We start from the raw sequence: 27,851 nt of genomic DNA on the forward strand, positions 1-27,851 counted from the left end.
CTGATTTGGATCTGGAATCCTAATACAGAAATAGGATGGCCATCTAATCATCATCATCATCATCATCATCATCATCATCATCATCATCATCATCATTATTATGAACCTTTATTTATGAAGCGCTGTACATTTACACAGCGCTGTAAATTCAATCTTTTTAGTTAGACGGTTCCCTGCCCTCGAGCTTACAGTCTAAAAAGACATGACACAGAAGGAGAAGGGAGTGGTGGAGGGAAAGGGTAAGAGGTCCAGCAGTTCCTCTCTACCTCCAAGGCCTGGACCAAGGCAGATGGACTGGAGGGAGGGCTTGGATTCAAAATGGAAGGTTAATCTTCATCCAGGGAAAATACATACTCTCAAGTAGGATAATACATATACAATACATAGCAATACAGGAAATGGTTTGATAAACAGGCACTAAAAGAACATCAAATAGTAAGCAACAATTATGCAATGCCTGGGAAGGCTTCTCTGAACAGGATGGTTTTCAACTCCGTTTTGAAGCTAGTTAAAGAAGTGATGGCTCTTGCTTGTGGGGGAAGAAGGTTCCAGGAGTGAGGGGCAGCAAGTGAAAAGGGGTGAATCCGGGATGGGGCAGAGGAAATCCTGGGCTGAGACAGGAGCCCTTGACTACCAGAACGGAGGACCCTGGTGGGAAGGTGAGGAGAAAGAAGGTCTGATAAGTAAGGAGGGGCCAGTCCATGGAGGGCTTTAAATGTCGACAGCAGGAGCTTATACTGAATGCGGAAGGGAAGAGGGAGCCAGTGAAGGGATGCCAACACAGGAGAGATGTGGTCAGAGCGGTGGGTGGAAGTGATAATGCGTGCAGCTGAATGCTGGACAGAGATTAAAGGACGGAGGTGAGAAAGAGGAAGCCCAGCCAGGAGGACGTTACAGTAATCAAGTTGGGAGATCACTAGGGCATGGACATCATCCCCTATCCCAAAAAATGGGAGGGGGGGGGAAGAAAAAGAAATGCATCACCAAAAAGGGCAAAAGAGGATGTAAATGGTATATATTATTATATTCTAGTATGTGTAGACATGAATAATGCTATAGTTTGAATCTGGGGAAGGAAATATAATCACGCCTCACAAAGGTTTCCCATTCTCTCCCCCTACCTGAGCTTCTTTTGCTCTTATTTCCAATCAGTGATGGAAGATCAGTAGTATGTACAGCCCAAGACGTTCTTACAGTGAAAAGTGCTCTGGCTTGATTTCTGGTTTTGCAGCTCTGGGAATTTTTTGCTTTGGATAGGTGCTCTGATTTGCTATCTGGGAAGATTTTTCATGCTTGAAGGTCATTCTATTGTAGCAAATTGGTTAGATTGACACGCACCCTCCAAATTAGAGCAGTAACTTTTCAGATATCATTGAACTACAAATCCGAGTTCTAGCAAGTATGGTGAAGGAAATTGGGAGTTATGGTCCAGAAACATCTGGAGAAATATCACAAAACTGTCCTGGGATGTGGCTAGCAGAAAGGAATGATTATCACACTAACGAGTTGTTTTGGGCTGCTTCATTTGATAAGCACTTCTTCTGTACTTGGAAAGGTAATGGAATAGCAATGCACTCTTTTCCCCGATCACTGCCTTTGCACTTCAGTGGCATTAGCTCCTGTGTTCACTTTCCTACACTTGAAATACAACAATACCATCTGTATGAATATCTGGTATATTAAGCAGAGTGCAGCAGGGCTAACGCAATATGCAACTTGTGGTAGAAACAGAAGAAATGACTCTGGATGCTCTTGTAAGTACTGTCTTAGGAGATCTATTTTATGATAGGAAAGGAAATAGACAAAAGAAGACCTACATTTGGTTACAAGAGCCCCTAAAAGGTGGCTTTCATGTGTGGGTGTAAGCTAGCATCCATTGTTGGGGTTGGACCTTCATGGATGCTCCTACCTTAACAAAGGAAACAAAGGAATTAACCTCTTGAGAGAAGGGGAAAATGACATCTGCAGGTGAGAAGGAAGCAAAATGCTTGAGCATACAGACCAAAGAAAGACACAGAAGGGTGAAAACAAAAAGGCATTATCTAAACTCCACTCCCTCACTAATCACTTTATAAGTGTTGATGCCTTTTTGTTTCCAAAGCCATTTACACCACCCTGTTTGCTCTGCCTCCTGCTCTATGAATGGTGTTCATGGAAAAAAGAACAAAAAACACCAGAAAGCTTCAATTGTATAATTGCATAATTATGTAATGATACTATTATGGAACCACTCTCACTCCATTAAGAAGATGAGCACACACCAAGTCATTTCCGTCTCCCCCCAATGTCTTTTCCATGAACAAACACGTGCTTGATTCTGTGTTGGTACATTGCTCTTTGACATTTTGCATATTTACTCTTTATTTTAAAGAGTACGCTGTAAAATTTTGTACATTTACTTATTATTTAAAGAGTACACTTTAAACGTTCCCTGAATCCCATAGTTTTTCTGGAAATTAGTCCTTAATAGGATTACATTGAAATCATAATATTGTGCTACTCCACTTTTTAAAATATATAAAAAAATAAACAAACACCACCACAAGCTGGAGAGCAGATAAAAAACATAAAGCAGTTTTGCTGGGAACTTATGGTACAGCATTGGGAAGCCACAATTTACCTGTGATAAACTCCAGAGAAAGACAAGACTAATGATTATTATTATTAATCTTTATTTATGAAGTGCTGTAAATGTACACAGCGCTGTACATGCAATCTCTTTAGTTAGACGGTTCCCTGCCCTCGGGCTTACAATCTAAAAAGACATGACAAAGAAGGAGAATGGAGTGGTGGAGGGAAAGGGTAAGAGGTCCAGCAGTTCCTCTCTACCTCCAAGGCCTGGACCAAGGCAGATGGACTGGAGGGAGGGCTTGGCTTCATAATGGATGGTTAATCTTAATCCAGGGAAAATACATACTCTCAAGTAGGATAATACATATACAGTACATAGCAATACAAGAAATGGTTTGATAAACAGGTCCCAAAAGAACATCAAATAGCAAGTGACAATTATGCAATGCCTGGGAAGGCTTCTCGGAACAGGATGGTTTTCAACTCCATTTCGAAGCTGGTTAAAGAAGTGATGGCTCTTGCTTGTGGGGGAAGAAGGTTCCAGGAGTGAGGGGCAGCAAGTGAAAAGGGGCGAATCCGGGATGAGGCAGAGGAAATCCTGGGCTGAGACAGCAGACCTTGACTACCAGAACGGAGGGCCCTAGTGGGAAAGTGAGGACAAATAAGGTCTGATAAGTAAGGGGGGAACAGCCCATGGAGGGCTTTAAACGTCGACAGCAGGAGCTTGTACTGAATGCGGAAAGGGAGGGGGAGCCAGTGAAGGCATGCCAACACAGGAGAGATGTGGTCAGAGCGGTGGGTGGATGTGATAATGTGTGCAGCTGAATGCTGGACAGAAATTAAAGGTCGGAGGTGAGAAAGAGGAAGCCCAGCCAGGAGGACGTTACAGTAATCCAGTCGTGAGACCACTAGGGCATGGACCAGGATCTTGGCAGTAGAGGCAGACAGATATGGTCGGATTTTGGCAATATTGTACAAAAAGAATCTACAAGCCTTGGCTGTGGTCTGGATCTGAGGGATACACGACAGAGAAGAATCAAAGATAAAACCAAGACTGCGGGCTTGCTGGACTGGTTGAATAGAAATGTTGTCCACAGAGACAGAAAAGGAGTGTTGAAGGGTGGGCTTAGGAGGAAAGACAAGAAGCTCCGTCTTGGACATGTTGAGCTTCAAACACCGATGGCACATCCACTGCGAGACAGCTGTGAGGCAAGGCGAAACTTGCTGTTCAAGCCTTGGAGAAAGGTCAGGGGTGGAAAGATACAACTGGGTGTCATCGGCATACAGATGGTAGGAAAAACCAAAAGAGCTAATGAGTTTTCCTAAGGACAGTGAGTAGAGAGAAAACAGAAGGGGACCCAGAACAGAGCCCTGGGGAACTCCAACAGATAAGGGAACAGGAGAAGAAGTCTGACCACCTGCAACTACTGCAAAAGATCTGCCAGACAAGTAAGATCTAAACCAGTCAAGAACAGAGTCTGAGAACCCAAGGTCAGAGAGTATGTCAATTAGGAGACAGTGATCAACTGCAGACAAATCGAGAAGGATGAGAACAGAGTAAAGGCCATTAGCCTTGGCCTGTAAAAGGTCATTCGAGATCTTAGTGAGAGCTGTCTCTGTAGAATGCCTTGGGCGGAAACCAGACTGAAAGGGTTCGAGGATGGAGTTGGCTTCAAGAAACTCAAGACAGCGTGAATAAAGAACCCGTTCCAAAACCTTAGAAAGAAAGGGAAGAAGAGAAATTGAACAATAGCTAGACAAAGAGGAGGGGTCAAGAGAAGTTTTTTTCAGAATTGGGGAAATGAGAGCATGTTTGAAGTCTGACTGGAGAGAGAGAGAGAGAGATTGAAGATATGGAGAAGCGAGGGCAGAAAGGAGGGAGCTATAGAGATTAGAAGACAAGTAGGAATTGGATCAAGAGAACAATTGGATCAATGACATGCAGTTATAGTACTCGTATAACAGTGTTATGTGATAAGCGTCTATGTTTTACACCTAAATGGAATTTGGATGGTGGAAGTCAGCACAGCAGACAGTTCAGCTGAACAAATACAGATCATTCCAAAGAAGAGAAGGAGAGACTGAGAGCAAGGGATATCTACCTTGATGTGGCTAGTCACCTTTCAAAAGGCTAAGGAGAAGATATTTGGTAATGAGATGGGGAAGATGACATTGTGATTTTGTCATCTGCTTTGGTGTTTGGCTTCAGACTATAAAAAGGCAATGAAAATACAGCAGCTTTAAGAATCATATCTCTGTTTCTCACATGATTGTCACTGGAAAGTGCCTTTCTATCTGATTGACCAAAACAATTATGGAATGGTAGAGGTGCCAGAAAAGACTTGGAAAGTCTGAGCTTTTCTGACTTGACACCTATAAAACTGATTTTCCTTTCTTCCATTTCATATCAAAATGAAAGAGTCTGTAAAAGGCAGCCACAATGCCACTATCAGCTGGGTGTGGGTCTTTCCTTCCTCTGGACTCACTGGATCTTGTTTCAAGTGGCAGCTGGTGGCTTCTGTAAAATATACAGTACTCTTTAGAGGAGCTAGCCAAAGTGCTGAACCTATCCCCAAAACAGGTTTAGCACCTTAGATGTTGTTGATGTTGCTGCATGTGCCTTCAAGTTGTTTCTGACTTATGGTGACCCTAAGGCTAACCTATCATAGAGTCATCCTTTGGCCTGCGAGGGAGTGAACAGGCAGGTCCAGCTCCACCAGGGCTAGCCTGAAGATAGAGAGCATTCCCTCCATGATAACTGTCATCCTTTGGCCTGTGAGGGAGTGACCAGGCAGGCCCAGCTCCATCAGAGCTAGCCTGAAGAAAGAGAGCCCTCCCTGCAGTCCATCTGCCTTGGTCCAGGCCTCAGAGGGAGAGAATAACCACTGGACCTCATCCCCTTCCCCACCACTATTCCCTTCTCCTTTTGTGTCGTGTCTTCTAGATTGTAAGCCTGAGGGCAGGGAACCGTCTAATTAAAAATAATAATTGTAAGTCACTCTGATAGCCTTTAGGGCTGAAGGGTGGGGTATAAATACTATAAATAAATAAATAAATATTATTGGAAAATTTCTTCAGAGCAGGTTTGCCATTGCCATCCATTTAGGCTGAGAAAATGTGGCTTGCCCAAGGCCACCCAGTGGGTTTCCATGGCCAAACAGGGGTTTGAACCCTGCTCACCAGAGTCATAGTCCAACATTCAAATCACTACACTATGTGGGCTCTCAGTACCTTAGATAGTTCCTTTAAAGTGTGGCTAAAACCCAGAGTAAATCTACCACCCCACTGACATGAAAGTCACTGAGTGTGGTAGGAACCACTTGAGCCACATTTTGACCCCACCTGGTCTATTTTTACACCTATTTCAGAAGAAGATGCCATGCCACAGGGCAGACATAAGCTGGCCAAGGAGAAAGATCTTCAGTCAAATAGTGCTTTATATGCACTCGGAAACAATGGTCTAACAGTGGCTTTATAAAAAATATTTATAGAAGAACTAGTGACCCCCCCCCCTTCATCAAGTGATAAATAAGGCCCTGAAGGGAGAAATCCCTGAGTCATGGAAGCAAGCGGAGATTATTGTAATTCCCAAAGAAGGGAAAGATGCTGAAGATCCAGCCAATTTATAGACCAATCCCATTGCTCAATAATAATTATAATTTTTTTGCAGCTATTTTATCTAAACGGTTAAAAAAATGTCTGACGGAAATGACTGGGGAAGATCAAAGGGGATTTTTGCCAAACAGATATTTAAGAGATAACATAAGGGTGATATTGGAACTCTAGAATTTTATGAGAAACACAACAAGAAAACATTAGGTCTAATATTCTTAGATTTTGAAAAGACATTTGACTCGGTGAATTGGGCTACTTTATTGGAGATATTAAAGAAAATTAATGTAGGTCAAAAATTTTTAAATTGGGTAAGCAAAATATACAATAATGAAAAAGCTCAGATTAGAATCAATGGGGGAAAAATCAAATTTCATACCAATTCAGAGAGGTACACACCAAGGATGCCCGTTATCCCCCCTTTTGTTTCTATTAATTATTGAATTGTTAATCAAAGAAATAAAAATGGATACTAAGATTCAGGGGGTAAAATCAAGGAAAACTAATTTTAAGATTAGAGCATTTGCCAATGACATTGTCATAATAGCAGAAGTCCCATTGCTAAGCATAAGTAGAATCCTGGAGGTGTTAGATTCATTTGGTGAGATAATGGGCTGTAAAATTAATAAGAGTAAATCAAACATTCTGACAAAGAACCTAAAGAAGGATGAAGAGATAGTATTAGGAGAAAAAGCAAGTATAAATATTACAAAAAAAAAAAGAAAAAGTTAACTACCTAGGAATTCAAATCACCAAAAAAATCAATACATTTCCAATTTCATATGGAGGGGTAGGAAACCAAGGGTTAAATTAAAGGTCTTACAGGACTCAAGAGAGACAGGGGAACTAAGGCGGGTTACAGACCGCCCGTTTGGGGCGGCCTGCACCCGCCCCTTTCCCCACTGTATCGGGGCCTCAGCTGCCAGACCGGCAGCCTCCGAGGCCCGATCTGCCGTTTTCCAGGCCACGGGGAAGCGGCAAAAGGCCGCTTCCCCGTGGCCTGGAAAGGGGTGTCCTTGGGGCTCCTGTGCGCTGCTGGAACAGCCGTCTGAAGGCTATGCCAGCGACGCAAACTCCAGAAAGAACTCCGTTTCGGAGCTCCTTCTTATGCTGCGTAAAGGGTGCTCTAAGCGCCCTTGCGTGGTGCAAGGACGTCACGTCCGCGCTGCCTCATTTGGAGGCAGCGCGGTGGTGACGTCGTAATGGTGGCGGCCGTGTGGAACGGCCACCACCATTTTGTGTGCTCTGCGTGTGCTAGGGTTGGGTGCGTCCAGAAAGGAGCGCGCACTTTTAGGCCCGTCTGTAACGGGCCTTAGTTTACCAAATTTACAATGATATTTTGAGGCCTGCTGCTTGTTATGGATGAAAGATTGGGTAACATTGGAAAGCAGAATCTTATTAGAATTAGAGGAAGATGGAATAAACCTAGGTTGGCATGCATATCTTGTTTGTGGGAAAACTAAGCAAAACAAAACTTTTATTAATCACTATATTAGGAAACCCTTGATTAGGATATGGAACAGATATAAAAGATATATTCTCCTAAAAATAAGTGGATGGGTCTCTCCTCATGAAGCCTTTTATAGGAAAGAAATGAGTGGTGATATTAAATGGTTTAGGGATGAAAATATTTGGGAAATAATAGATGGCAAAGTTGAAATAAAAACAAGAGAGACATTAATTAGGGAAGGGTGGAATATTAATTGGTTCAGCTATAGACAGATTTTTGAAAGATTTAAAATGGATGTAAAAATATATGATTTTGAATTGGATGGTGATAAATCTGATCTAGATAAAATTATGACTAAGGAAAAAGAAAAATTAATTGGACAATTCTATGCAGTACTCTGGTGGCGCAGTGGGTAAATGCCTGTACTGCAGCCATTCACTCGAAACCACAAGGTTGCGAGTTCAAGACCAGCAAAAGGGCCCAAGCTCGACTCAGGCTTGCATCCTTCCGAGGTCACTAAAATGAGTACCCAGACTGTTGGGGGCAAATTAGCTTACTTGCTAATTAGCTTACTTGCTGTTCACCGCTATGATCTTTGGAATAGCGGTATATAAATAAAACAAATTATTATTATTATTATTATTAAAACTGGAAATGGAAGATGACGTCAAAGAACAGGTGATTAAATGGGTTAAATGTTTTGGCCATTCCATACAACTATCACAGTGGGAAAAGTTATGGAAGGACGTTGGCAGGTTGATGATTTCTCAAAATATAAGAGAAAATTTCTATGTGTTATTTTTGGTATCTTTCCCCATACAAATTGGCAAAAATATATAAAACAAAAAAGGAGACTTTTTGGAAGTGTAAAAACGAAAAGGGTACTTTCCTTCACTGTTGGTGGACGTGTAAAAGAGCAAAAAAAATTGGAAATGGCAAATGATACAATCGATAGTGTTTTGGGTACAAAATTAAGTTTAAATCCAGAGCTTTACTTACTAGGCCTAATGGGTAACAATGTGAAAAGAGATGAAGAAAAACTTGTTTTTTATATGATATCTTTAGCCCGGATATGTTTTGCCCAGATGTGGAAAGGTGAAAAAATCCCAACCAAAGAAGACTGGTTATTGAAATTGTATGAACGTATGGGAATGGACATTTTAACACATGCTTTAAGAAATGATTTTGATACTAAAGTTATGGAAGGATGGAGAAAAGTTATAGCCTTTTTTGAATTAGAGTGGAGGAAATAGCAGTAGTTAACCTCAAAATCGCCTACATCTCGAGTCTGCCTCAATTAAGATGGGTTCTCAGGAAAAATAAATGTAATGGACAATCAAAACAAATAAATAAAATAGTTAGATAAGATAGTTAAACAAGATAGCCAAGAACTGACACTTTTGAACAAAGTTGGTATGAAGGAAGTCAGTATGTATGGTAGAATTAGTAAAAGGAAGAATGGAGAAGGAAGATAGAGTGAATGTGGACGACGTTATACCGGATGGTGAAAGAAAATAATAAGAATAGGTAAGAAGACTAGAAAATATTAGAGATATGTATGGTTTTGAATTCTGTTTTTGTTTTCTGGGACAGTGTATTTAAACTGTAGAATGTTTGATGATTAACTGAAGGGTAAATCCAATGTGTATGTGTATGTAATTTTTTGTGTGTGGTTTGTATTATTTTGTTTTGTTTTGTATTTTAAAACAATAAAATTTATTTAATTAAAAAATAGGGCTTTATATACAAAGTGGCTGGTACTCTGTTAGGGACATACACACTTGTCCTTTCTGGGGTGCAATGAAAATTAGTATTTACTTCTTTCCTCTGCAGTGCCAAAGCCCATTTTGGACTTACAGCCTCTGAAGATACCCCCCATCTCCACCCACCCACCCGATGCCTTGTGAGGCGGAGGCAGGATCAGGACCATTTCTGGCTATCACCAGTACCTGAAGTGATTACAGCAGTGATGAGATATCTGGAGGATCTTAGTACTGCTATAATCATCTTGTATCTGGTTATAACCAAATATTTCTCTGATTATACCTGCTTCCCAAGAGGCACAGAATGGCTATGTTGAGGGGCTTCAGAGGCTGTACTGTAAGTCTGGAGTAGTGGTGGTATATTGGCCAGTCTAACTTGAATCTGCATCTGGAATGATTATGCTAAGCTGAGCTATGCTGAATTGCAGCCATAGTTATGCAAGATAAATTCTAAAGGTGTATTCAAACTCACTGGGTGACTTTGGGAAAGTCACACTCTCTCAGCCCCAGAAAACCCTGTGATAGGTTCACCTTAGGGTCATCATAAGTCAGAAATGACTTGAAGGCATGCAAAATAACAACAATTCTTACCAGTGCTGGCATCAGTTTAAGAAAATCTTGACCTTTGAGGCAATATAAAAACTCTGCTGGGTCTAATGCTGACAGGTAGGAAGAGAGGGATGTGCTGGTGTATTATTTATTTAGTTATTTACCTTCAGGAGTGTGGTTGAGACCTTCAGACACCACCTACTGTTCTGTAAATAAATTTGTTGAATTTCCCATTGATTTGGAATGCAATTCTATGACTTACTTGGGAAAGGTCAATCATGTCATGCATAGGTTAGGCCATGTGATGACTCAGAAAGGAAAACTTTTCTTATTGGTTTATCCTTTTTTTCTAAGGGCTCTCCAAAAGAATTACAACAGGTTACTACCAAAGGTTACTGATCCTGGCTTGAAAGCTAGGCTTTCTAGCTAACTGATGAGTTTCTATACCTTACTATGATATATAAATTATTACTATATTAATAATTTATTATTAAGGTTTTGCCTGTATTTTGCTTTATGATGTAAGCCAATTTGGGCCCCATGTTGGGAGAAAGGTGCAATATAAATAAATAACATTTTTAAAAAAAATAAAATGTTCAGCAACTTCTTGGGGGAGGCATAGGTTCACCCACTCTGATACAAATCATAGTGAAAGATATAGGTTGGGTACAGACCGCCCAAAAAGGGCAGCCTGGTGGTGCCTGGTTTTCTGCTGGAGGGAAGCCTCAGCCACCAAACAGCGAGGCTTCCCGCCGGCGGAAAAAGAACCGGCAAAAAGCAGGTTCTTTCTATGCCACTGGCACACTCGTTATGTAAGTGCTGTGTGGCGCCATGCGGATGCCACGCGGCACTTGCGCAACAATGGCGGTGCCCGTCTGTACAGGGCGCCGCCATTTTGACGCCCTCGTCATGTGCAAGGGGCGAGGGGTGTCTAGAAGCGCTGTGCCAAAACACCCCTCACACGTGATGAGGATGTCCTTTTCACCCCGTCTGGACTAGGCCATTGAGAATATACTGAGAACTAAGCTTAAAGCACCTGTTATTTGACACCCTCTAGATTTGTGGAACTACAATCCTTATCACCAGGAAACAGACCAAATGATAGATAACAATAGTCCAGCACATGTGAAGGTCATCAGGTTGGTGAAGAATATCCTAAAAACAGAGCCAGTCTGTTTTGAGAAATAACCATCTTGTTACTTGGTTGTGACAGTCATTAATCTTGGTTATAATCTAACTGCCCTTGCTGAGAGATTCTTATTTTTCTAGTCTAAGACACCGGGAAGGAAATGAAAAGATTGTTCACACCCCGAGAACATTTTGTGCAGAATACCACAGAGATACGAATAGTTTATCAAAGTGCAATTTTGGATGGGGACTGAACCAGAGCATGACATTCCTTGTTGCAATACTGCCTCAATAGTCCACTTACATGTAAAATACCATGCTATGTCCTGGCAGCAGCTTATAGAAGGCTTTGCTGCTGTGATTAATTCACTCCAGGTTTTAGTGCAAATTTAAAAAGCTATTCAAGTCCAGTACCTCAGACAGCAATTTTGAAGCTTGGATTAAGACCTGGGGTGGATTCACCCACGACCCCAGTGACATGGAAGCCATTGCTGCCACTGTTCCATATGTGTATATGCATTATATAGGCAATGTATGCACAACCATAACTAGTGCTGCCCTACTCTAGCAGCCACCTAGTTGCAAAGATGGAGGTTCTCACCTCACCATCCACCCAGGGCCACACCAAGATGTTTTGTTGTTTGTGTCAAAGAACAAAATGTCCTCATGACCTCAAGTCTATGTATAGATACAAGCTGGACTGGCAGTCAAATTTTACTCTAACATTGGTGATGAACAACCATACTTGAACACAGCAGAATAATTTAGGATGCACAGAACAGGCTTTATGACACCCAAGAGAGAGAATGGTGGAAGAGGAATAGCCAGGTGGCTTCTGGTGCTGCTAACCCAGCATCAGTTGCTGGAGACAACTGCCTCACTCTCCAAGAGGATAGAAGAACCATCCATTTGGTGGTGTTTGCCTTCAAATCATTTCCAACTTATGGCCACCTTAAGGTGACCCTATCACAGGGTTTTCTTACCAAGTTTCTTTCAGAGGTGCCACTGCCATTATCTGAGGCTGAAATACTGTGTCTTGCTTAAGGTCACCCATAGGGATTCGAACCTTGTTCTCCAGAATCATAGTCCAATGCTCAAACCACTATGCCACACTGTGTCTCTATCCCTACCTTCACACAAATCATTGTGTCAGGGATGGCTGAAAGCACCAAGCACCATGGTACAGTTATTCAAGTCTATCCTCTTCATTGACTGAATATTTGTTATCCTCTCCCTGACTGCTCTCATCATGTTTCTGATGTGTTTTTAAATATGTGAGCAGCACTGCCAGCATATTCCCTTGGACTCCAGAAGGGGGGCAGAGGGGGCAAACCCCTCCAGAAAAAGCTAGGGGGCTAGACCACCCCTGAAGTGTTCATGCAAACTGAACTATTTAATCTCCCAGGAACAGCAAAGGTTGCCTGCAGTCTCTCCTGTGCTTAGGAGCAAGCTACAGTAAGCACATGAACCTCTAACTACACATGATGTTTGGAACAATTTTAATATTTAAGAATAGTATAATTATAATAATTGGGAGAAGTAATTTTCCCTCTTTCAGCTGTGCCTTATGACTGGTTCTCTACACCTCAATTTTGATAAGATATACACATTTTTACATTTTCTTTTGAGAATATTGCAAGGGAGAGCCTGTATCTTCTAATTGATCTCCCCAGATTCTTTTAAAGTAACTAAGGCCCTGTCCAGACTGACCTATAGGGCACCCTCGTCATGTGCTAGGGGTTGGCCGAGGGCACACCGCCCATACATGCCTCACCCCTAGCATGTGACGAGGGCGTCAAAATGGCAGTGCCCTGTACACATGGGCACCGTCATTTTGACGCGACGGATGCTTAGTGTCCACACGTCACGGCCCCATAATGACGTCGCGAGTGCGCCATTATGGCGCTGCAGAAAGAAGCCGCTTTTTCTGGTTTCTTTTTGCTTTGTGAGGAAGCCGTGTGGTTTGTCCATTGCAGCTTCCTCACACAGCAAAACAAGGCATGGGCAGACCGCCCTTTTTGTACAGACAAGCCAAAATAAAGCTGTTTCAGGTCACTTTGGAGGTATACTGTTTAAATGATGTGTGTGTCCTAAAAGGCCAGAAGCATGGAGTGCAGCTTTGGTGTAGCTTCTGGCCTCTTAAGATGCGTGTGTCATTTAAACAGCATACCTCCAAAGTGACCCGAAGCAGCTTTATTTTGGCCTGTCTGTATGGGCCCATAGTGAAAAAGTGGCTATGATAAGAAACCTTGTATGAACCTTTACATTCACTTGATAGGATCTTAAACTTTTCCCCCTCTCCTTGATATATGTTGTTGTTGTGTACCTTTAAGTCATTTCCACTTTACAGCAACCCTAAGGTGACCCAATCATGAGGTTTTCCTGGCAAGATTTTTCAGAGGAGGTTTGTCATTGCCTTTTCCTGAGGCTGAGAACATGTGACTTGCCCAAGGTCACACTGTGAGTTTCATAGCCCAGCTAGGAATTGAACTCTGGTCTCCAGAGTTGTAGTCCAGCATTTAAACCACTATCCCACATTGGATATCATTGCTTGATCTATTTACGTTGTAAAAAATCATGTATTCTTTTACCATTGCTTTCATGGGAATCAGCTTCCAGTTTCTGGTACTTATTATTTTAATGCAATGCATTCTTCATTTTGTAAGAAAATATACCAGCAAGAGATTAAAATCAAGAATGATTTGCTGGCTAATATTGAGCATCTATCTCTTAAAAACAATTCTGGCATGTCCTGCTGAATTTTCTTTGTCTCTCAGTTCTCTCAGGCTTTCCTCTGTGCATTGGTCATTACAGCAATGGCTCTCCTGGGGATCCTTTCCTGCCTCTTAATCCCCCTCAGCCTGAGTGGTGTGAATGGGGTGGAAGGAAATCCACCCGCTGAAAAGGGATCTCTTGCTGAGTCTGCTGCTAGGAGGCGATGATGCCAAGAGAGTGTGTCTGAGAGCACCTGCCTGTCAAAATCTTGTCCAATCGGTGCAGCCTAGAGTCAGGGAGGAGGGGGTATAGACATGCACTCAAAGTTGCCTGGAGGCTGGCAAAAGCATCTCTTGGTTCCAGCTCCTGCAGAGCATCCTCGGTCACCCACTGTCTCTATAGACACAGCATCCTCTGTAGCAGGCAGTTAGGGGTTTGTGTAAAAAAGAGCCTTCTCAAGCATCTGTGGAAGAAGAAACCAGAGATCCAGAGTGGAAAGATGATGGCATGCACAGAGATGCTGACAATGTGCTTGCTTTCTGCCAAGCATGCTTACAGCCCCAAATCCACTGAGACCCAGCAGCACTATGGCAAAGGACTCACGATCTTCCATGATGTAAGTACCTACAGGGTGTATTATTTTTCCTGATTTGTGAACAAAGTGCTTTGGAAGACTCTATGGGAACAAGGACAAAATGAGGGCATTGTTTTTTCCCAAAGAAGAATTGCCCCCCCCCCCCCCGAATTGTTCCCTTAGCGCCCACATTTCTAGCATTGCAAAGAGTGAGACATTGAAAAATTTCCTTTTACCTCCCAATTTTCTAGCATTGCAAAGAGTGAGACATTGAATTTCCCTCCTTTAGCTCCCAAATTTCTAATACTGTAAAGATTGAGACATTGAATTTTATTTCCCTTTAGCTCCCAATTTTCTAGCATTGCAGAGTGAGACACTGAAAATCAGCCACACCTCTCTGTGTTGTATGCCTTCAAGTTGTTTCTGACTTTATTGTTGTTGCTGTTGTTTGTCTTCAAGTCATTTCTGACTCATGGCAACTCTAAGGCTATCATGAGGTTTTCTTGGCAAATTTCTCTCGAGGTTGTTTGCCATTGCTATCCTCTGAGGTTGAGAGAGTGTAACTTGCCCAAGGACACCCAGCAGGTTTACATGGCCAAGCTGGGATTCGAACCCTGGTCTCCAGAGTCATAGTCCAATGCTCAAACTACTGACTTTTGGTGACCCTAATCCAAATCTTATCACAGGGTTTACAATTCTTATATTTTCTGTTTTCGCATTCCATTGGTAACTTTCATTGTCCTATTCATTTTGGCTGTCTAAACTGTATTTCTAAATGCTCTAAATAAGTGGCTGCAATGCTGGAAATCTGGAGGTGAAATGAACATTATATTTGGAAGGACAGAATTCTTCTAGGAGGGCAATACCCTCACTTTGACACACACCCCAATAGAAAGAAGCAATTTATGTTCAATTGCATATATCCTCCCCCTTCCAAGGTTTCTGAATTTTATGCTCCACTGTCTACAGTCTACTCTAGGTGTGCATGGAGGTCTGTTTTTTAAAGAAAGTTAGCTAAGTCTCAAGAATCAAGGTACATAAATGCCCATGTGTTTTTATGTGGAAACTAGTCATGGTAGACTTGTGTGTGTGTGTGTGTGTGTGTGTGTGTGTGTGTGTGTGTGTCATCTATCTATCTATCTATCTATCTATCTATCTATCTATCTATCTATCTATCTATCTATCTATATTGGGATGGCATCTGAAAGAATGTCTCATCTCTACAAACACATTTTATGATCTTGGGCAAATTGTGGTTGATCCTTGGGCTTCCAATCTATATAAGAGGACTAACTGATTGTGAGTACAGTAATAGACTGGTATCTTTAACACCATTGCTACTCATTTCTCTGTGTTCATTCCTTCTAGAAGTGTGGCTTACAGTTTAATGGAAAAGCAAATGGTGATGCTATCAGGGCAGGATGTGTATCAAAAGGAACCCTATGCATTAGAAAGTCAGATAGGAACTAGACCTAGCAGTGCTGACTTATTACATACTACATTTAAAGTGAAGCAATCCAGAGAGAGACACCCTATGAAGTGGCTAGTTTACCACAGCTAGAAGTAATTGAAATAATATTTATATACCATATAAAGGGAAGCAAGTTGTAAGATCACTAAGACCAGAATTTAACATTACCCAAATGCACCATTGAGAGCATGTTTTCTCATTCATAGAAACTGTTGTGACAACACAGCTCATGCAATTCTAAGAGCTTCCACTCCAAATGCAACTTTTCCCCCCAGCTGATCACCTGAATAAGCAACTGGCAATAGCTGGTTGCAAATGATAGTGGATGCAATAAGGATGCCATGTATGCATATGAATGTGTCTTCAAGTCTCCTGTAGAATAGGCAACCCCATGAATTTCATAGTTTTCTTAGGCAAGGAATACTCAGAGGTGGTTTTGCCAGTTCCTTCCTCTGAAATATACCCAACAGCACCTGGCATTTGTTGGGGTCTCCTGTCCAAGTACTCATCCGGGCCAACCCTGCTTAGCTTCCAAGATCAGACAAGATCTAGTGCCTGTTGGATATTTAGGCCTCTTCCTCTGAAAATGTGAAAGCTTTATGTTTGGTATTGTTGATATGATTTGCTTATAATATTTACACACACTTGATGGGTAAAAAGGGGCTTACATTAGATTATAATAAAATTGAATATTGTTATTGTTTCAGTTTTGAAACAGTATTGCATTTTATTCTGTAACATGAATTACTGACATCTGATGTGGTGATTTTTTGTGTGTGAGCCTTTAAGTTGTTTCTGACTTATGGTGACCCTAAAGTGAACCACCTATCATGGGGTTTTCTTGGCAAGATTTATTTTGATGGGGGTTGCCTTTGTCATCCTCTGAGGCTGAGATAGTGTGACTTGCCCAAGTTTACTCAGTGGGTTTCCATGGCATGGATTTGAACTCTCATCTCCAGATTCATAATCCCAAAGCCCAAACCGCTATACAGTGGTACCTCGGGATACGAAATACCCAGGTTACGAAATTTTCGGGATACGAAAAAATCCCATAGGGAATCATTGTTCTGGGTTACGAATGTTTTTTCGGGTTACGAAAAAACTTTTGGTGCTTTTTTCGGCTTTTTCGCACGGAATCGCGGCTTTTCCCCATTAGCGCCTATGGCAATTCGGCTTACGAAGGCTTTTCGGGTTACGAAAGCGGCCGCGTTACGAATTAATTTCGTAACCCGAGGCACCACTGTACTACGCTGGCTCAGAAATAATTGTACATGGAAGCTGTAGTACAAAACAATAACTTTTCCAAGATCTTCTAAATGGCTAAGTAATAGTGACACATCTCCATTGATGTCAGCTTTGAATCCGTTTTCCTCAATGGGGTCCCCATGGCCAAGTCTTAAATATGAGATCAATATGAACATGATAGAGTTTTTGAAGTGGGGGAAGGGAATGAAGCATCTGTTCTCGACCCAGGGGAATTAATTCATCACAGCAATACAGCATGAACTTGTTTTTCATTGTTACAGGGTGTTTTTGAGCTTACCTGAGTCAGAATCCATTTCTGACATTATTGCCCTCTGTATAGTGTGAGAATATAACCCTATACACCAAACCAATGTCCCTGTTCCCATCAGGACTACCACAGTTCTTCACACATTGTGCGCAAAGGTAGGAAGAGGGAATATCTGCATATTTAGATGATTTCACTTACATACTCTCCAATATTTCACAGATGAAAAATGAGACATGTGTGGCCCGGCAACCTCAGAGTGTAGTCAAGATGGTAAAAATTATTAACGTGGAAGAATGGGCAAGCTAGAGAGGTGGCAGCAGTTTGCTTTTGCCTGAGCCTTTTGGAAAAGGCAAGAGCCAGTCCTCTCCCCTCACTGAGCTGAGTGCATCTACTTTTACATTTTGGTTTGCAGCAATTGAAGTTAGCTGAGGACAAAGAGGTAAACTGGCAAAAAGAGAACTGGGACATTTTAAAAGCAGCTGAAAAAATGGGACAACAGATGATTAACTGGGACTATCTCTGCAAAATTAGAACAGTTGGAGGGTATACACTTAGGATCTTCCCCACAGTCAAGTGCTCTAGTCATGTAGAGCTCCCAGTAGTGGATATTTCTAAAACCAGAAACCTACAAATATTTTCTCTTCAGTACTTGATACTCAACAGAGAAAGGTCAAGGATGGAGACTTTCAGTATGGGTGTGTTGGGGATGGGGTGGAGGTGCAAGGTCTGATTCCCTGTCATATGTTTTGAGCAAATAATATGGAAAAACAGATAAAACCAGAGCGATGCAAATATATCTTTTTACTGACTACAGCTTCTAGACTCTAGCAAATGTCGTAAAAAAAAAAAATACAAATTTTCCCAAACGTTGTGTCAGAGCTTTCTGAAAATGAACCAAGGCTCAGTTCTTTATCAGACAATATAAGAATAACATGGGACTTGGATAACTCATGTCTGTGATCCAGCATTTTGCTAGTACTATTCTTTTTACCTGAGAGAACATCTCCAGTGCAACTCTACAGCTAGAAGCTGATAATCGAATCATGCTGGAGGACCTGCAAATGCCCAGAGAAGTGTTTTCTCTAGGAATGTCTAGGGGTTCTGCAGCACAACTCTATGGTCAACATTTGGCAGAGTTGCACTGGAGGACTTAGAGATTCCTAGAGAGAACGTATTAATCAAAACAGCAAATAATCAAATCCACAAAAGTCAAAGCTGTAAATGTGGAGGACCAACTGTAGCCTTTATGGGTTTTAATATCCTAACAAAATGAGATAGAAATGGGTGCTTTAAAGCAGAGGTAAGCAACTGTCAGGGGTTGGAGGACCACAGTCCCGACTAGACTCCCAACTCTGGTTTTTACATTTCTTTTTCAATTAAAAATACTTCCACTTCTGGTTTATTCACTGTGACCTTATCGCACACACATTCTGGGGATGGAAGGAGGATGCTTGTGTGCGTGCACATGCTGCAGAAAACGGAGTTTATCGCACACGAATACGTCCTCCAAGAGGCCCTGTTCTGTCCCCCGATGCGCACCCGTTCGCGTCCAGTCCTGACGGGTGTGATTTTTGCCTGACGGATTCCCCAGAACGTTTAAAATTGTGTGTGCGATAAGGTCCATAGAGTAAGATGTTTTGCTTCAGCCAAATAGGTGACTAAGAAAACCTGACATCACAAAACTTAGCTATGCTAATGTACCAAGAGTGAGATTTAACTACAAGACCATTGCTTCTTTTTTTGAAAGTTAAGACAAAGAAATAGTTATTGAAAAGCTTGCACTAAATTCTTTTTTTAAAATTTTTTTAATTAATCTTTATTAACAACCATACAACAAAAAGAAAAGAAAGAAAAAAACCATATTGCCTCATTCTTTTACCTACTTAACCTTACAGCACATTCCCTCCCCCCCCACCCACACCCTAATTCTTCTATTCACCATTAACTGATAATTTTATTAATAGCCACTCCTTGAACCCTCTATTGATTAGTATTTTTAACTTGCAACCAACCCCGCATATCTAGATGCTTTGTATGACACTTTGAAAGCCCCTTATTTTCAATTTTAACATCTACATATATATATATAATATATATATATATATAATATATATATATATATATAGACACACACACACACACACACACACACACATAAATATAAGAGGGGAGAGAAAGTCTCGGAAACCATCCTCACATTAACTATAGAGGGAGTTCTTTATACTTTAAGAGGCGCCACTTTTTTTGCAATATTCCAGAAAGGGGTCCAAGTTTGTTTTGCTTCTTGAACTCTTCCTTTAACTCCATGTTATTTTATCCATTTCTATAATATTGAAAATTTTTACAGCCAGTTATCAATGTGTTGGATTTCATCCGTACACCCAGAATTGTGACTGACTTCTGGCAGTAGTGAGTAGGTATAAGACTTGCTAAGGTGTTTCCGGACGTCCTGATTGTCGGCTATGTTTAGGAGGAAAAGTTCAGGTTCGAGGCTGATTTTAATTCTGTATATTTTGAATAGTCCTACAACCATTCCAAAAAATTTTTATTTTAGGGCAGAGCCACCACATGTGGAAAAAATTACCGAGCCCCCTCTTACATTTCCAACATTCTGCTTGTGTTTTTATATTTTTCCCCAATCTTGAGGGTTAGGTACCAGCGGTGGTATCATTTTCATCAAGTCTCTTTATATCTACACAGGTTGAAAATTAATACTTTACCCCATGCCCTTTCCCATTTTTCTAAGCTAATTGGGTGTCCTATATCCCACCACTTTATCATACAATGTTTATTTGGTCAGTTTCCATTCCAGCTCAAACACTTTTAAAGTCTAGATATTCTCCCTCTCTTTCTCTTGTCTTTATTTTAATGATCTCCCCCAATCATATCATCCGGACCGATCCAAACTGTTACTATCCATCTTAAATCTTGCCCATAGTTGGCGATAGGGGAACCACTGCAATTTAAGCTTGCACTAAATTCTAAACACAGATGTGCTACAGAGAACAGAGGGCAGCGCTTGCGGGAGGAGATAGGAGGCACAAGGAATTTCCAACACAAGAACTGGAGTTCAAGGCTCCAGCACTTCTTATTTTCACTTGTGCGTGTTAATAGGTTGTTGAATACAAACTTATATGCCTTAGGAGGCATAAGCAAAGCTTTTAATGAACATGGAGTATGCAAAAGGTCGGAAGCTTATCAAGGGAAACATGCAGGAGGTTGCTCTGAAAGTTTGTATGCCCATGACCCAGCCAATGGGGAGTGAGCTAGGGGAAACTATGGCTGAGAAAGGTATAAATATGTGTAAACCATAATGGGTGTGCCTCGGGATTTTTTTCTTTTCTGTTTCACTAAGTCTGTAGACTTGTAGATTAAAACTAAATTTTGGATCAGCTTGCTTCATCATTTTGTCCTGGAATAGGTTGCCATAAGTCAGGAGCTCCAAACCAGGACAAATGTAGGACAAATGTAGGCAACATTCAAATGTAGACACATTTTTTTTAAAAAGGAGACGTGCAAAAAAATTGAGGGTTTTTTAATGTTATTAATTAAATGCATGTTTTTAGGTATATCAAATGAAGGACATTTTGGCTTATTCCTAGACAGATGGCAAAAATACTTGCCCTCGGTTTCAACTGTACTTCTCAGAAGTGTGTGCTTGGTCAAGGGACTGTGGTTTTTCTTCACTGCGCACCATGAGTTTGTAAAAATCACAGCAAGTTACATTGGCCTTGCTTCAGAGTTTGTTGATACAATATCACCATCATCATCATCATCATATAATTGTCCAAGAAAGGCAGACTGTTAGCATTCAAAGCACCAATACACAGAAATGCACTTGCATATATAATATAAAAAATGGGAAAAATAAAAATCAAGCAGGGGTGTATATAATATAAAAATAATGTATAAATAAAAAACAAGCAATAATAAAAATTAATAAAATAAAACAAAAACAGCAATAATAAAAAATTAATGAAATAAAAAAAAAACAGCATAATAAAAATTAATAAAATAAAACAAGCAATAAAAATTAATAAAATAAAATAAAACACATAATAAAAATTAAAAAATAAACAAAAAACAGCAATAATAAAAATAATGAAATAAAATAAAAACAAGCAATAATAATAATAATTATAAATAAAATAAAACAAGCAATAATAAAAATTAATAAATAAAAATAAAACAGCAAATAAAAATTAATAAATAAAATAAAAACAAGCAATAATAAAATTAATGAAATAAAATAAAAACAAGCAATAATAAAAATAATGAAATAAAAATAAAATAAAAAGCATGATAAAATAATAAAATAAAAAAACAAAAATAAGTATTTTATATTTTAAAAATTATTTAAAAACCTCCAGGGCCAGACCGAAATGGCCACTGACTCACCTTTACACCTCCCCTCCTCTTCATCCCCCCTCTTCCTCAGCGCCTTGGGAACCCCACGCAAGGGTGCGCATGTGGAGGCGGTGCGCGCAAAGGAAGAGAGCCTGTTCCCTTTGGCGAGCTGGCCAATGGCCGGCTGGCCCAAGGGGACAGGATCCCTGTCATAGCCCCGCGCGCACGGGGGAAAGCCCCGCCGCAGGTGGCGCGGCAGCAGCGGCGCGCGCAAGGGAAGAGGCCTGTCCCTTTGGCCGCTTGCCCAAGGACGACTCCCTGAAATACCCTGCGCGCGCGGGGGGGGAAAGCCCCGCTGTGGGTGGTGAGCGGCAGCAGCGGCTGCGGCAAGGAGGAGGAAGGCGGCGCTGCCCAGGAGCAGGAGGACGGCGCTGCCAAGAAGAGGAGGAGGAGGTGGGTTGGCGGCCAGCCGCATTAGCGGCCGTGGCAATGGCCACATCAGCGGGGCCGGCCCGGAGCCGGGACAAAGGCTGGGGTTGGGGGGAACCAGACCGGGGCAGGCAGGGGGGCCCCAAAAGCGGGATTGTCCTGGGGCCCTCTGGGATATGGCATCCCTACCTGGGAAGGGGTTTGTTGTGCTAACCTATTTTTTTCACATACTCACAGTCTGGTAAAAGGCTTCTTCTGGGATTATAACAGCCTAGGGTTGGGAGAGAAAACATAGTGATATTGTCCTTACATACCTTGATTTTTCCCAAAATATTTTTTGGAGTGGGAGGTGGTTGGGGGATTCAAAATGCCCTTTGGAGGCCTGGAGCTAGTGTGTGTACTGTTGAAATATACTCAGGGGAATAGAGCATCAAAGCATTATGCAGGCTGTGGAGTGTGCTTTGCCCAATTCTGATTTAAAGAAAAAATAAATATTTCTTTCTCTGGCTATATTTTAAATGACATCTACTGGAGCCAGTGTGATTTAGTGTTTTGAGTATTAGGTGATGGCCTCTGGAGAATATGGTTTGAATCCCTGCTTGGCCATGGAAACCTACTGGGTGACCTGGACATATCACACTCTCTCAGACTCAGAGGATGGCTATGGCAAAACTGCTCTGAAGAAACTTGCCACAAAAACTCTGTAGTTGCGATAAGTCAGAAATGACTAGAAGGCACACAACAACAACAATAACACCACAATATGGAAAACATCTAAAAAGAGATTTGTTTTTAATGTGTACAATTTGTCACCGATTAGCAAGTATTATCCAAGTGCACACAGCATGTCTCATAAACTTAAGAACTGAAAACAATCCTAAATAATGGCTGTATGCGTCTACAGTGGCAATTTTATGCAATTACCTTGAACACAATGGAATTTACTACCCTCCAAGTAAATATGCTCTGAATTGTACTCAGTATTATAGGACCTGAATGATTCAGGCAGCCCAGCGTATCTCCATTTGTGAGCACAGAAAAGAAATCTTCTGATATGTTTAAGCAATTACGTCAGTATTCTGTATTTGATGCTCTATTCTCCTGAGTATATTTCAACAATACACACACTAGCTTAAAGCCCTGTGGCTGTGCCTATACAGAAACAAAGCTCATAAAATTTTAAGGAATCTGTTGTGCTGTGATGAAACTTCAATATTTCCCCCCATAGTATTGATCTCCTTTGGAAGCTGCCCATATGGTTAATCAATAGCTCCAAAGTTGCTATCAAAACATTCTCCCTTATGCATTATTTGATTCTAGGAACAATTAAATATAGGCTCTTTTAAATGAGCTAGATGGAATATTTATTCAATCAAAACAGTGAAAGAATAAGGAACAATTTTACTAACTTATAGCGGCAAGAAACAAACATGTGTATAACAATGGCATATCCATCGCAAGTGACACTAGAAATAGTATGAGAAAAAAGTGATAAAAACCTACAATTTATTCAAAGAAAGACCATCAAAAACTGGAATTGGCCTTGAAAATATTAAGTATTAAAATATGTAGAAACAGATTATTATTATTATTATTATTATTATCATCATCATCATCATCATTAAATGAATAAATCTAATGGGTTGAAGGAATACTCATCCATAATTGAATTAATAGGTACTGAAATACAAAAGAACTTCTTTCAAAAATGGCTTCACTCTTATTAACATGCAAATTACCTAGCTTTTCTTTGGATGAACAAAGCATGGCTTTCAAATTTCAAATTCTGGAATTTCAGAACAGGAAAAAGATAATGTTAAAGCCACAATTGAAGTAAAACCCACCAAATTCATAGGGGCTTACTTCTCAAAAGATGTGTACAATGTTTCACTGCAAGGCTAGAATTCTACTCATGACCTATGGCAGTGTACGTGTCCTTATGTTCGGGGTTATACTTTTGGGGACATTACACAACACCATATCTAGGGTTGCCATATTCCAGTCCCACATATGCAGGCATCTAATTTGCATATTATGCAAATTATTATAATTATGCACATTATTAATTTGCATTTTGATTATGCAAATTCAACATATTATCATTGCACTTTTTCTATCATTATATTTCAGCCTCAGTACCACTACCAAGCTAAGAGCTCCTTTTTCCTTGTTTTTCTCCTATCTGATGTGAAGAGAGGGAGGCTTCCAGTTCCACGCAGCTCCAGAGAGTAAAGGGATTCACTTTACTGTCTTGAGGCTGTTTGGAAGTGAAGTTCCACTGTGCTGCCTAACCAACAGAATCACCACACAACACAAAGCCATCTCTGCTCATCTATTTTCCTTTCCCAGCTTCTGTGTCTATTGGGGGAAGAGGGGGAGGGAATGGAAGAATAAGGTCGTAATGCTATTCCTGTGCACCCTTCAGATGTTGGACTGCAGCTCCCAGCAGCCCTCCATAGTGTAGCCTATGACAAAGACTTGTAGGAATTTCAGTTCAAAAGCATCTGGCAGGCTGCATTTTGAACACCTCTACCCTGAGGTGGATAAGGTTCTAGCATCTTTACTATGTGCATGGGGGGTTGGGGGGAAGGAGACTTTTAGCAAGGTTGGCTTATCTGGTGTTAAAGATGCAAGCTCCCTGTCCTCTTTATCTTTCCTGCTAGTTTTATACACATCATTCCATGTTGTACTGCCTGTGCAGAAGCAACCAGAGCCTGCAGGGCAGGATGACACTCCTGCCAATGCCAATGTTCTTGCATGGCTTTCTGCTTCATCACTACTATCACATTTTAACCTATCCATTAGCCTGCAACAAAGGAGAAAACTGATATTTACTGCTTCAACTGGCTTAGTCAGCCAGGAAATTTATTTAGTTCATTCAATCCAGGATTTTCCAGGTTTTACGGGACAAATGGCAACCCTAGCTATATCTTCATTATGGTTGCACAAATACAGTTCCACTGGGATAAACATTGTGTAAGTGAGTACAGTCTTTAAGGTAATGCATAAGGCAATGTGTTCCTTAATACATTTTGACTAACCACCATTGAATACTGGGAGCATGCATTGGTATATAATCCACGTTCTGTTGCCTGAGAGGCTGCCGCAAATAAACACCAAGACACAGAGCTGGAGGAAAGGCCACAACTTTATTAATACCTCAAACAATTGGTAGGGTTGGCAAAAACATAAGGTCAGGATCTGCGATATCAGACAACCCCACGTTTGTCTGATCAGCAACCGCCTGGTAACCGCCAGGCCGTGGGATGACCTAGGGGCTAAGGAACGCCAATTGATCGCCATACCACCATGTGCTCACTTGTTCTCTAAGCCCCTAGTCACTGGGAGGCACTCCCACATTATGGCCCCCGCAATGGCCACAGCGCCTGTCCTATTCACCCCTGGGTCCCGAATGACTCCCAAACCAGAACTCTGTAGCCCTGGTACGACACCATGCAGATCCATGGCCTATGCTGCCGCCACAACAGGCCGTTCACAGAACGCCTACTGCCAACCCTGCCAAGAACGAATCAGTGTTCACCGCAATGGTCCAGGTGCAGACGAACATAACCGGAAAAGGCCTGAGATTTCCACCTGCCAATCTGCTTAATAGATTCCTCTGTCAGGCCAGCTCGGGAAGCTGCCGTAGCAGCACCAATGCAAAAGGAGTGTCCACTAAACTCAGTGTTGGGAAGTCCCAGTCTTTTCACTGCCATGCGAAGTACCGACACAAATTGGTATCTCGTCAATGGTGTCCCATCCAAATGAACAAAAAGATAACCGTCCAACAGAGGTCTAACATTCCAGAATGAGCAAAGTGCCTTAACTGCGCAAACGGAGGACCCCTTCATCCGTTGCAGTACGACTGTTTGTCCTCAACCAAGTTGATCACACTTGGACCTGCGAATGACTAAGGATGCAGCATGTTTCAAAAAGGACAGGTTGGCAACCTGTAATGCCTTAAATGAACTATCACTCTTGGATGATGCAACCAATTCCCCAAGCCTGAAGGCAATGAAAAAGGCAACTGTAAAAGCAGCAATGAACAACGTGTATTCAAAATTAGATGAACAAATATCAGGCAATTGCTCACAAATTCTGGTTAACAAATGAAAACATGTCCAAGACGGAGCTTCTTGTCTTTCCTCCTAAGCCCACCCTTCAACACTCCTTTTCTGTCTCTGTGGACAACATTTCTATTCAACCAGTCCAGCAAGCCCACAGTCTTGGTTTTATCTTTGACTTTTCTCTGTCGTGTATCCCTCAGATCCAGACCACAGCCAAGGTTTGTAGATTCTTTTTGTACAATATTGCCAAAATCTGACCATATCTCTCCACCTCTACTGCCAAGATCCTGGTCCATGCCCTAGTGATCTCATGACTTGATTACTGTAACGTCCTCCTGGCTGGGCTTCCTCTTTCTCACCTCCATCCTTTAATTTCTGTCCAGCATTCACCTGCACGCATTATCACTTCCACCCACCGCTCTGATCACATCTCCCCTGTGTTGGCATCCCTTCACTGGCTCCCCCTCCCTTTCCGCATTCAGTACAAGCTCCTGCTGTTGACGTTTAAAGCCCTCCATGGGCTGGCCCCCCCCTTACTTATCAGACCTTATTTCTCCTCACCTTCCCACTAGGGCCCTCCGTTCTGGTAGTCAAGGCCTGCTGTCACAGCCCAGGATTTCCTCTGCCCCATCCCAGATTCACCCCTTTTCACGTGCTGCCCCTCACTCTCAGAACCTTCTTCCCCCGCGAGCAAGAGCCATCACTTCTTTAACCAGCTTCAAAACGGAGTTGAAGACCATTCTGTTCAGAACAGCGTTCCCAGGCATTGCATAATTGTCACTTGCTATTTGATGTTCTTTTCTTCCCTGTTGTACTGAATCATTTCCTGTATTGCTATGTATTTTATATGTATTATCCTACTAGAGATGCCCCCTCCCCACCCCCACTCCCTTTGTGTCATGTCTTTTTAGATTGTAAGCCTGAGGGCAGGGATCCGTCCAATTATAAAGATTGTATGTACAGCGCTGTGTAAATTTACAGCGCTTTATAAATAAAGGTTAATAATAATAAATAATAGGTCTTCTAGCATCTCTTGAAACAGAATAAATTCTTTTCCAATCCTCAACAGCCCTCTTAACCAAGAAAGAGGCACATGGATCAGGGAATCCTCCTGCCTTGGAAAAGAAAGAGATGCCAGCTAAATGAATGGACATTGTTTTAGGAGCAATGTTACACTGCCTTAACCAGACCAAAAACCGTAGAACAATGTTAGTGTCCAAAGGCCACCTGGGCTGGATGGCCGCGGAATTGAAGAATTCCAGCAACTTGGAAATGGCATGCTTATAGGTCTTAAAGGTAGAAGGCGCGATGGACACCATGATTCCTTCCATTATCTCAGACAGCCAACCTCCCACAGGGACTCTGGGAACTGGGTGGGCTTCTGAAGCTAGCTGTCGAAATCTTTGTTCCTGAAAATGAGAAATGGTGTCTGCAATATTATTTTCTAAACCAGGCACATGGCGAGCTGTGAATGAAATGTTATTATGTAAACAACACAGTACAAACTTACGCACTAATACCATGACTCTCTCAGATTTTGAAGTTTGACTGTTAATAACATTGACGACTGCCAAATTGTCGCACCAAAAGCAGACCTTCTTATTTGCAAACTCCGAACACCATATGTGAACCGCCACCACAATGGGGAACAACTCAAGGAAG

The 27,851-nt window shown here is 41.6% G+C and overlaps 1 protein-coding gene across 1 annotated transcript in view; it reads left to right on the plus strand.

The window, feature by feature from the left end:
- Positions 1–14,131: 14,131 nt before the first annotated feature.
- The window catches only part of NECAB3 (N-terminal EF-hand calcium binding protein 3), a 142,886-nt gene continuing 129,166 nt past the window's right edge, over positions 14,132–27,851 (plus strand). The window contains exon 1 of the mRNA XM_042466417.1: positions 14,132–14,404. Within this exon, the coding sequence (XP_042322351.1) occupies positions 14,288–14,404 (117 nt within the window). The 5' untranslated portion in view covers positions 14,132–14,287. The remainder of the gene's footprint in view (positions 14,405–27,851) is intronic.

This window comes from Sceloporus undulatus, chromosome 4 (genome assembly GCF_019175285.1).
Source record: "Sceloporus undulatus isolate JIND9_A2432 ecotype Alabama chromosome 4, SceUnd_v1.1, whole genome shotgun sequence".
Taxonomy (NCBI): Eukaryota; Metazoa; Chordata; class Lepidosauria; order Squamata; family Phrynosomatidae; genus Sceloporus; species Sceloporus undulatus.